General features: G+C 46.8%; 2 protein-coding genes across 2 annotated transcripts; both read right to left on the bottom strand.

Moving 5' to 3' along the window:
* Nucleotides 1-1,664: 1,664 nt before the first annotated feature.
* Nucleotides 1,665-6,012, bottom strand: LOC123347460 (olfactory receptor 1361-like). The gene is made up of 2 exons (XM_044984875.1): nucleotides 5,980-6,012; nucleotides 1,665-2,597 (listed from the first exon to the last, which is right to left on the bottom strand). Exons 1-2 carry the CDS (start codon nucleotides 6,010-6,012, stop codon nucleotides 1,665-1,667), a joined length of 966 nt encoding a protein of 321 aa, XP_044840810.1.
* A 2,782-nt stretch (nucleotides 6,013-8,794) lies between these two features.
* LOC123347459 (olfactory receptor 11A1-like) lies at nucleotides 8,795-11,633 on the bottom strand. Its single transcript, XM_044984874.1, has 2 exons — nucleotides 10,718-11,633; nucleotides 8,795-8,925 (listed from the first exon to the last, which is right to left on the bottom strand). Exons 1-2 carry the CDS (start codon nucleotides 11,631-11,633, stop codon nucleotides 8,795-8,797), a joined length of 1,047 nt encoding a protein of 348 aa, XP_044840809.1.
* Nucleotides 11,634-11,898: the final 265 nt, after the last annotated feature.

Raw genomic sequence — 11,898 nt, 5'->3', positions numbered from 1 at the left:
TTCAGTGGCGGATCCCTCACTCCCTCTCGGAGCGAAGGACCAGCCACCGAATTGCCACCGAAGACTGAAGCGGCAGCAGTAGAGCTGATCGCGATTGCAGGTTCTTTTTCCTTTTCTTTTTGCTGCTTGGGGCGGCAAAAATCCTGGAGCCGGCCCTGTGCATATGCATATGTGTATGCGTGCGTGTGTGTGTATGCGTGCGTGTGTGTGTGTGTGTGCATATGTGTGTGTGGGCATATGTGTGCATGTGTGTATATGTGCTTGCATTTGTGTATGTGTGCATGTGGGTGTGTGTATGCGTGTATGTGTGCATCCATTTGTGCATGTGTGTCTGTGTGCGTGCATACATGTGTCTGGGTAAGTGTGCACATGCATAAGCATGTGTATATGCATGTGTTCACGTATGCGTGCGTGTATGTGCGAGTGCATGTATATGTGCATGTGTGTTCGTGTGTGCATATGTATATGTGTATATGGGCTCATGTACGCATGTGTGTGCGTGTGTGTGTGTGTGTCTCTAGAAGTCTCTCATCCTACAATGAATGGATGCTCAGCGTTCCTGCTGAGTTCATTTCGCCTGCACCCTCTCACTGAGCACAATCGTGGGTCATTGTCTGAACTTTGAGTAGCCACAAGTTCAAGTCTCCCACCGTCCTAGTGAAACCCACCTGTGGAATCTGATACAGGCCTAAAAAGACTGGGGTCCCAGGTTTTAAGAGGTCTCTCCATCTCCACTGTCTCGCAGAGCTGTAAGAGCTGTGGTTCTCAACCAGGGCCATGTGTAGCTTGGGGCTACACAGAGGTGTTCCAGGGGGGAACATCAGCTCATCCAGAGATTTGCCTAGATTTACACTGGCTACGTAAAAAGTACTAGCGAAGTCTGTACAAACTAAACTATCATACAGACAATGACTTGTGTATGCTGCTCTATGGACTATACACTGAAACATACGAACAATATTTGTATTCTAATTTATTTATTTCATAATTATATGGTAAAATGAGAAACTCGGCAGTGTTTCAGAAGTAGTGCACTGTGATTTTTGTAAGCAAATAGTTTTTAAGTGAGGTGAAACCTGGGGATACGCAAGAGACATCAGGCTCCTGAAAGGGGCACAGTCAGGGCCGCCCGGGGGGGGCAAGTGGGGCAATTTGCCCCAGGCCCCGGGCCCCTCAGGGGCCCCCACCAGAGTTTTTCGGGGCCCCTGGAGTGGCGTCCTTCACTCGCTCCGGGGGCCCCGGAAAACTCTCACAGCCCTGGGCCCCCGGAGCTTCTTCCACTCTGGGTCTTTGGTGGTGGGGGATCCTTCTGTCCTGGGGCGGAAGGATCCCCTGCGGCCGAATTACCACCGAAGACCCGGCGCATCGGCAGCGGGTCCCTCTTCGGCGGTAATTCGGCGGCGGGTCCTGGAGTGGAAGGGCCCCCCTCCACTGCTGAATTACCGCCGAAGTGGGGGCCCCCCGCCGCCGAAGACCCCAGGCCCCCTCAATCCTCTGGGCGTCCCTGGGCACAGTAGTCTGGAAAGGTTGAGAGACACTGTGTAAGAGCAGGACACGAAGCCCAGTGGAGCTCAGGGAAACACGAGCTGGGACTACAACAGGCTTTGGTTCAGTCTCTACCCCAACCCATGTTACATCTATTTTAACCCAAGGAAATTGATCAGTTAGCATGGTCCAACCATGAATTTCCTGCAAGCTTTCCTCAGGGCTGCCTGGACCTCTTTGTTTCTCAGGCTGTAGATGAGGGGATTCACCAGGGGAGTCAGGACTGTGTAGGTGACAGACAGAACTTTCTTGAAGTCGCTCAGGATGTCGGTGGTTGGGAACATATAGACAGTCAGCAGAGTTGCATAATAAATGCTCACCACGATGAGATGGGACGAGCAGGTGGAAAAGGACTTATGCCTCCCGGTGGTGGATGGGATTCTCAGGATGGTGGTGATGATGCAGATGTAGGACATCAAGGTAAGAAGGAATGGGACCATTAAGAAAAGCAAGCTGAGTGTGAAAGTCACCATTTCCATCAGGTGAGGGTCGTTGCAGGAGAGTTTTACAAGGGGGATGAGATCACAGAAAAAATGGTCAATACAATTGGGGCCACAGAATATTAACTGAGATATCGACAACATATTTATGCTATTAGCTAGGAATCCACCTATCCAACAGCCACCTGCGAGCTTCAGGTAAGATCTGTGACTCATACGGGTTGCATAGTGCAGTGGATTGCATATGGCTAAATATCGATCATAAGACATCACTGATAACAGGAAGCATTCTGTAGCAACCAGAGAACCAGCAAAATAAAATTGTGTGAGACACCCACTAAATGAAATAGTCCTGTCCCCAGTCAGGGGACCAGCCATCATCCTGGGCAGGATGGTGGAGCTGTAGCAGGTCTCCAAGCAGGACAAGTTCCCCAGGAAGAAGTACATAGGGGTGTGAAGGTGCTGGTCAGTCACAACTAGCACAACGATAAGAATGTTCCCTGCCATGGTCGCAATGTAGATCACTAGGAACAGCAGAAAGAGAAGGACCTGCTGTTCTGGGAGACCCCCGAATCCCAGGAGGATGAATTCTGTGATGGACGTTTGGTTTCCCTATGGGAAAGAAATGAACTCTGCCACATAAATGAAGAAAATTCACTCAATAAAATATAACCTTTTTTTTCATTGCCCCCCTCTGCTAGCTACAGGAAGGATGGGTGAATGGAGACCGGGGGCGGGCGGAAATGCCATTTTGTGATCCCTGGGGCAGATTTCAGATCTGAGCAGACTGCCGGTTCAACAAAACATTAATCTCTCTGGAAGCTCGTGTAGTAACTTGAGAGATGGCACCAAGCACTCAAATATTAAGGTGATGGGGCTTAGGTACAACAGGACAAAAACGTGTTGCTTGAAATAGTCACATGTTTCATTACCTGGTGTATCAGAGCAGGGCAATGGTCTGTATAGATTGGAGATCCATGGGCGAACCGGGCCAGGATTGGATATTGTAGAAGAAGCCGCAACAGGGAAACAAACTAAACAGCAAAGGCTGGGATTTGCAGTGTGTTGGCAGCCAACTCCAAGTGAATTGCAGAGGAAATGGGCGATCTAATGCTATCAGAGCCATTTGAAAGTTTTTATCGTCAGACAAATGCCTCCCCTTCCCTAGGACAATCCTTCCTTGTCCTGCAGTCAGACACTCTACATACGGTGATGAGATCTTCATTTGAAACCAAAACCAAAAAATCTCCTGCTAGAAACCACTACAAAAGCTAGAAATTGATCCTCTCTTGCAAGCAAAAATTGTGGATAAAATTCATAATGTGTAAGAAATGTGCAATTTTCATATTATGAGAGTGGTGTAGGACCCCAATTTCCATTTCACTGGCAATTGCATGATTTCAAATGTTGGATTTCATTCCAATTTTACTTTTTAAAATGTTTTAACCTATTTTTAATTTTTTTCTATGATATTTTTATAGTATATTAAATTGTGTTTTATAGATATTTACATTTATTTCTATTCATGTTTATATTATTTTATTTCATAAAGCTCTATACAATAACTTTTTTCCTAAACAAAATTGTGTAGAAATTGATCTGTTCCCTGGAACATTTTAATTCCTATCAACCAAATATTTTTTCATCAAAAATGCGAATCAGAAATATTGATCAGCTCAATGTTTTTTCTTTGTCTTTATATTAATCCTCTCTCTCTCTCTCTCTCTCTCTAGTCTGCCGTTACTGTCTCTCTCCCCATTACTGATCCTTAAAGAGAGAGGGTGGGTGAGGTCATATCTTTTCCTGGACCAATTTACTAATCTTTATTAATTGCTCAGTAAGGCCCTGATCCTGCAGAGTTTTACACAAGGTTAATTTTGCACCCCAGGAATAATTCTGTTCTGTCCGAGACTTCTCCGCTGATATCTAAGATAAAATTTCCACTGACTTCTAGGATGGGCCCCTTTGATTTCAAAGGGATTTGGACAGCAAACGCCTTGAGCTTTCTTTAAATGTGCAGCTCGGCTGGATTCGATTTCCATCGACGGACGTTGGTAAAGGTCGATATCAGCTGATACAATCAAACCAACAACAGAAACTATCAGTAAGAGTGGGAGTTAGTGCAGCCTCTCCCTGAGCCTTGCACCCACAGGGATGGTGTTACAGGCCCGGTGGCCAGGCAGGGAGCCCTCTGCACCCAGTGGTCCCGGGAGTGAATGGGCGGGGCTGGAAGAGCAGAGCTGCAGAGGGCTCCTGCACGGCCGCATGGCTGGCGACACCCATCCCTGCAGGCATAAGGTGCGCGGGGAAGGCTGTGGTCCTGGCGGGCCTGGGCTGCGAGGAGGACAGTGAGTCCCTGGCTGTGGTGAGGCCACCCCACTACTGAATGGTTTCTGCCCATCGATGGAGCAGTTCAACAATGAGGTGACCACTCCTGTGGCCGGGGGCTCGCTGCCATCCTCCTCCTGCTCCCAGCCCTGGCCATGGATCTCTGCTCCACCAGGCCAGAGCAGCCTCCTTCCCTGCCCCCGTGCCCTGGTGTCTTGGATCCCTCAGTTGGTCGGGAGCCCCCACCCCTGCTGGCAGCCCTGCCTTCGCCCTGACCCGCATCTTAACTCCCGCTGAGTCTCCTGTGACTGTAAAAATTAATAATTAAAAATTGGTGCAAAAATCTGAAAGAGAAAATAATCCCAATATTAACCCTCTAAGGGGAGAAACAAACCGATTTGTGCCAAGTCCCCTTACAGCCAGCGTCTGCCCCCGAGCACCGAGAGCAGCAGCCAGGAGCTGCTCTGCTTTCCCCACGGCAGTTCTCTCAGCGCCCCGTGACGGCGGAGCTGCCAGTGAGGGCACAACCCTGCGGGGTCAGGAGGGGAGGTTAGAGAGAGACGGAGGCCGCTCCCCTCTTTGAGGCGCTGCCCTTGGATTCGGCAGATGTCGGTTAATTTCCCTGCTTCTTCACTAACCCCTTGTGTGACTTTCAGGGCAGATTTCCAAAGGCTGGTAGCTACCTAAGAATGCACCCTGGTGCCTGAATAGCGGCCGTATCTAATGCCCATCGATTTCCAATCCCACTGAGGGGTCGGGGTCTTGAGGTGCCAAAAAACCACCAGAAATCTGCCTCTCTGTGCACCACCTCCTGTCTATAAATTGGGGGTAATGGCATCACATAGGGGTAGGAGGAGGATAGATACATTGAAGGCAGTGAGGTGCCCAGATACCAGGGTGATGGAGGCCAGGAAAGGAGCTAGGATAGACGTGACTTGACAGGTCTTTCCTATTCCTAAAATCAGTCATTTTGCTTTGGGTTGGGAGTTTGCGAGAGATCAGTGCCCAGTTTCCCTTGGATTCCCATGGGATTGGTCACTGCCCTACACTGCTTCCAGCTCCTCAAGATTCAAGGGTCAGAATGGAAATGGGTGATTTACCTCTAAGGCGGGTCTGTCAGCGGCTGGAGTCTCTGTTGTCACCTGCTCACACAGCATTTCAAGTACCAGGAGCTGGGTTATTCAGTTCATTTTCTGTCCCCACTGCATTCACTTACTTCCATGTGCCCAGTAACTGGAACGACAACCTAGAAAAGCTACTGACGCTCCTTTGCTATGTCTGGTAACATGACCCTGTGCCTCATACTCTCTGTCAAATGGGGAATGTCTTTTTTAATTCTTTATATATCCTTCTGCGGGGAGAGGCGGTCTCCCGAGGCACGTGTGCTGTGGGGAAGGCAACAGGCAAGGGGAAGTTGGTATTTACTGACATTTTCTAAAATTAAACCAGAGTCAAACTTCTAATCTCAAAGGGAGAGTCCTGGAGAGGGAAGAAACTTCTAATCCTGAAACAAATCTCTCTCTCTATTCCGTGAATGCTATGGTGACTGTCAAGAAAAAATGCACTAATTCTAGATTTTGCAGCTGCCTCAGTGATTTAGACACTGAGTTCCCATCCAATTCCCTTAGAAGGATTTGAAAATGGCAGCAGAGTTAGCTGATCTTACCTTTTCTCCATCCAACCCCCTGTTGTCCTCCATTGCAAGCACACGTGTACCCAGACCCCATCCAATGAGCTCACACAATTAGTTCAGGTAACAGTTTAAAAAGTGTCTAAGTGATTTAGAAGCCTAAGTCCCATTTTTAAGCGTTTCTCAGTTACTCGGGCTTAGCAACCTAAATCTCATGGAAAGGCAACGGGACCTAAGCCTCCTATGCCACTTTTGAAGTTTGCGTAAGTGCTTTTGAAAACACTTTTGGGTGTGCTAAAGTAAACTGGTGGTTCAGTCATTCCTTCATGAGACGGGTATATATGTGAGGAAAGTTCCTCCAAATTTCCATGCAGCGGTGCCCTGTTTGGCCAAGATCTGAAAGAAACCACGGCATAGGATGGCTGATTCTCCATGCAGCTTCTGCCATCGATTACACTTGTGCAAAGCAATTACAGAGCTAAATGTAAAATGCTGCCTGAGCAGAACGATAGGCCTGATTCTTCTCTGACTGACACCAGTGTAAATCAGAAGCAACTTTACTGACATCAGAGGCATAAGTCAGGGAAGCAGTAGATCCTGAGTATTTATATTCTCATTCAGAGGTGGGAATGATTGCAGAAGTTGCAAGGCAGTAGATATTCATACTTCCCTCTCCTTCCTAGAATTGGTCCATATAAAGTAGGCCAGTTGGCTTGTTGTACTCCAGTTTCTCCATTCTAGATACACTACAGATAAGAATTTTTCTCACGGACCCTTTGACCAACTCCTGAGTCTCTCAATCCTCTTACAGATGGAGGCAAAGCCCAGTGAAGTCAATGGAGAGACTCCCATTAAAGTCTGTGAGCTTTGGACCAAGGGCGAAACTCGCTGCTGTTCAGAAGATCAACAGAAGGCTCATGCACCACCTGACTCCCAGCTAAGTACTCCAGATATGGCTGAAGTGTTGGGTAGGTCTAATACTGGCTTTCTGGGGAGGGTAATATTTCACCCCAAATGATGCATACTGACCCTATCACTGAGAGCTTGGCATACAACAGGTGGTTCACAAACAACTATTTGATTATTACTGCACCCTGAGCATGATTAACTGACATGATGCGGATCAGGAGAGGGCGGAGCACTGCTAAAGTGAACACCTGACCTGTTCTCTGAATGGATAGAGGATCCCAGTTCTTTCTGGTGATAGTGGGAAAACTCTTGATGTTGAGTAGAGCTGGCTGAAAAATCAGGATTTTCCTGGGGAAATGTTTATGGGAAAAATCCCCATTAGAAATATTCCTGTCTGGAAATTCCATTTGTCCTGCATGAAATTTTGAAAACATAGGAAAGTGTTGGGGTTTTTTTTTCACACTTTTGTACTGTTTCCAGATGATTTCCAGCTTCACGGAATATTGCTGAGCATTGAAAGTGGGCTTTCTTAAAGTTAAAGCATTGCTTTCTCTCTGGAAGTAATATTTTCAGCACTTAGTTATTTTCCAAATGGAAAAAAGTTGGAGGTAGGTCAGAAAGTAGTTTTTTTTCCCCTCTCAATTTCTTACTGTTTTCCAAATTTTACCATTTGGAAAATATCTTGCTGGTGGGAGGATCCTGGGCTCGAAGTTTCCCAAGAGAATAGTGGAGTAAAGTGCCCAAGGGGAGATGGGTAACTTGGAGAATGGGGTGTATCTATCTATCTATCCATCCATCCATCCACCCATCCCCATCCCTATCTACCTACCTGCCTACTTACTTAGCTATCTGGTGGGATGGCAATTTTAGATGTGGTGGAGATTTTTAGCCAACATGGTGGTTAAAACAAAATAAAATGTTACGTGATTTTAAAATAAAAACAACCATAACAACAGCAATAATAATTAATCATACAACATCAAAGTACTTAGCACAACATGACTTTGGGGCGAAACATTTTTCCTTTATTTGTGAGTTATATCCCCACGCACCCTTTCATGGTGTTCCAGAAATGCTCAATCAGAATAATTTTCTGTTTGACTTTCCTGGTTACAAAATGGGAAAAATGAAAACTATCCACTTGTAAGGGATCATGTAAAGATTAACATTTTAATTTTTAACTTCAACTGGCGAAGATTCCACACCCTGCTTCATGCCAGCACGATAGCTTTGATTTCAGGAGTTTCAATCACTGTATAATCGGAATAACTCACTGATGTCTCAGACCCATCGTGTAAGGGTCTCAAAAAATAACAAGTCAAGTGGCAGCAGACCAGGTGAAAATGAGCTAAAATTCATAGTGTCTGAGTGTTTCACTGAGTGAAGCAGACTCCAATGACCGCTGGTCACCCAGGCCCAGCTCCACAAAGGGACTAGGCACCTGAAGACTAGATGTAAGCAGCTTTAGGCACCACTGCAATCCACAAACACATGTTCTGCTGCCATTTAACTCTGTAGGCACTTAACATTACTAATGGCCAGATATTTAAAAGGTATTTTCAAAAGCTTCTAAGCACCAAAACCCCATCAACATCCAGACCTTTACTAATCTGGCCCATGGTCCCTCAACTTGCGCTGTAACTATTCCCTAAGAGCCTAACTTTCTGCCTCTGGGCATGCTCCTCTGGACACCCATCTGACACCTAAATCCCAGCACAATCCTCAGACCTGTGAAGATGGGCCTTGCCCTGCCTATCTCATCTGTGAAGACTTATCCAGTAGGCAGGCTCTGAACACGCATAACTCTACAAAACATGGCCAGAGGGAGATGAGGGAGGAGGAGGAAGCAACAGCAGGATCTTCCCTTATAAAATTTAGCGCAGTCGTTAGGGGACCCACCAGGGCTGGGGGAGGCCCCAGTTAAATTCCCCGCCACCACTGGTCAATCAGAAGAAGGGATCTGAACAGGGTTCTTCCACCTCTGAAGCGACTGCTTTGACCACTGGGATACAGAGTCATTTTTGCTCACTATGAGGCCCGAGGCGTATTTAATTGTTGTACGCAGTGAAACAGCTTCAGCAAGAGCGACTGGAAAAGCGCCATATCAGGATATCCTTTAGTTAGGCTTGGCAGAATCCCATTTTTTTTCTAATTTCAGTGCATAACACCAGTGTGCGCCTTTAAGCATTTTGTTTCTATTTTTATCAATTAATGGTTTCACAGTTGTGCAAAATTCTGAGTTTTAAGTATTTTTTTAAAATTCTTTTTATTGATTTGAACAATCACAATGCTAGAGGGCTTTCCCTTCACCTCCTACCCTGGTTCTTGGCACGCAGACAGAAAGCAGAAGAGCAGAAGTCCAATTACAGTCGATGTGATGTTTATTGGGGTTAGTTTCAAGCAAACATATCTACAGCTCTACCCGACGGCCGAGTCTGTTTCCCAGTGTTCTGTTCCCAGCTCTGACGCCACAGAACCTTGCCTGGGTCCCTGTTCCCCATTCCCCTCTTCTTAGCAGGCCCAAATATACCTGCAGTGCACAGCCCTAGTCCTACCCCTTACAACTTATGGTCATGTTCCATTTGGGAGGGTTGTGAGTCTGGGGTCTTCATCCAACCTCTCTCGTACTCCATGGGAGAGGTAAGGAGTGACGTTGTGTTCTGGCCAAGGCCAGACTTTTCTTTGGCTTTTAGTGTGTCTTATGCCTTCCCCCACCCCATTCCTCCTTGCCCTTCTTGATTGGTTGCTTGACCCTGGCTTGAGAGAAGATCCAGGCAACTTTCCAGTGTATGCTCACATATTACACTCCCACCATACCTGTAACACTTTAACTCTATCTGCTTGTGGGCAGATGTATCACACAGCGTCTTTGTTCTTTGTTCACACAGATTAGTAAGGATATAAGAGTATCAAAAAGTCAAACCCAAAAGTCTACGCCAGGCTCACAAACAAGCCTATATACTAATACACAATTGTGGGAAATTGTGAGAATGGGTGACAAAACAGCGCTGGACAGACAATAATTATTTAATGACAGGAAATGTTGATTTTAAAAAGTCAAAGCTTTATCGCTGTTGAAACACACAGTGACGACATCCATGCCCTGTCACCCAATCCCAGCTTCTGGCAAACAGAGGCTAGGGGCACCATCCCTGCCCATCCTGGCTAATAGCTGCTAATGGCCCTATCCTCCATGAATTTATCTAGTTCTTTTTTGAACCTTGTTATAGTCTTCACCTTCACAACATCCTCTGGTGAAGAGTTCCACAGGTTAACAGTGTGTTGTGTGAAGGAATACTTCCTTTTATTTGTTTTAAACCTACTGCCTATTAACTCACTCTTTTAGCTCACCTTACCCTGGGCAGATCCAAGGCCCAGGGCCGGCTCCAGGCACCAGTTCAGCAAGCAGGTGCTTGGGGCGGCCAAGGGGAAGGGGCGGCATGTCAGGCTCTTCAGCGGCAATTTGATGGCGGGTCCCCCAGTCCCTCCTGGAGGGAAGGACCAGCCGCTGAATTGCCACCGAAGACTGAAGCGGCGCGGAGGAGCGGGTGCCGATCACAGCTTTTTTTTCCCCCCTGCTGCTTGGGGTGGCAAAAACCCTGGAGCCAGCCCTGCCAGGGCCCATCCATACTATAACCCACGAGTCAGCCAATACCTGGCTCTGCAATCATTACTTATGAATTAGCTCTTCTGCATGGGTCTCACTGTAGGTATTAGAACAGCTCTGGTAATTCAGGGCTCCCACATGAGCTGTGGTTTGCTACATCACACCACCTCCTGAGTTCCTGTTATACACATTTAATTGCAACCTACAATAAATGCCTAGAAAAAAGTTTGTGATTGATTATAAAAGTCATAGTCTTACTTAGAGCTTTTCTCAGAGCCTCCTTGACCTCTTTGTTTCTCAGACTGTAGATGAGGGGGTTGACCATGGGAGTCAGGACCGTATAGGAGATGGAGAACACTTTGTTCAGTGCCGCAGTGTCTGGGAGCACGTAGACAATGAACAGGGTCCCATAGAAAATAGTGATGACGATGAGGTGAGAGGAGCAGGTGGAGAAAGCCTTTTCCCTCCCCGTGCTGGAAGGGATTCTCAGGACTGCGCGGATGATACACACGTACGATGTCAGGGTTAAGAGAAATGGAGGAAGAATGAATATCAAGGAGAGAAGGAAAATCACAAGAACCATCCAGCTGGTGTCACTGCAGGACAGTTTTATCAATGGGGTGTAATCACAAAGGAAATGGTCAATTTCACTGGGGCCGCAGAAAATCAATTGTGATAACCAACATGCCGCAATGGTGTTGACCACAGACCCACTTAGCCAAGACCCAGCTGCTAGCTGAAAGGAAAACCTTCTCGTCATGTGGGCTGCATAATGCAGAGGTTTGCATATGGCTAAATACCGATCGTAAGACATCATCGATAAGAGACAACATTCTGTAGCTAAAAGAGAACCAAAGATATCAAACTGTGCGAGGCAGCCACTAACAGAGATGGTTCTGTCCCCAGTCAGGAGACTGGCCAGCAACCTGGGCAGGATGGTGGAGCTGTAGCAGGTCTCCAGGCAGGACAAGTTCCCCAGGAAGAAGTACATGGGGATGTAAAGGTGCCGATCAGCCACAACTAGCACAACGAAGAGGATGTTCCCGGCCACAGTCACAATGTAGATCACTAGAAACAGCAGGAAGAGAAGAATTTGAAGTTCATGGAGATTCCCAAAGCCCAGGAGGATGAATCCCGTAATGGATGTTTTATTTCCCTCTTTTGTGTCTGCCATGGGGTCTATCAAGAAAAGTAATAATTAAAAAGCAGTAACAGTAGCTTGTGGAACATGGCTTGAAACAGATACATTTTTGGAGGGGTGGGGGCGTTACTTTATTTTATTTGATGTTTAAACTGGTTATAGAGGTAGGTACAGGCTCTTTGGGATTTCTACACTTAAGGGGGAGGGATAGCTCAGTGGTTTGAACATTGACCTGCTAAACTTGGGGCTGTGAGTTCAATAGTTGAGGGGGCCATTTAGGGATCTGGGGTAAAAATCT

This window comes from Mauremys mutica, chromosome 13 (genome assembly GCF_020497125.1).
Source record: "Mauremys mutica isolate MM-2020 ecotype Southern chromosome 13, ASM2049712v1, whole genome shotgun sequence".
NCBI lineage: Eukaryota > Metazoa > Chordata > Testudines > Geoemydidae > Mauremys > Mauremys mutica.
The sequence above is the reverse complement of the archived record's forward strand: the minus strand, read 5'-3'. Positions and strand labels throughout refer to the sequence as shown.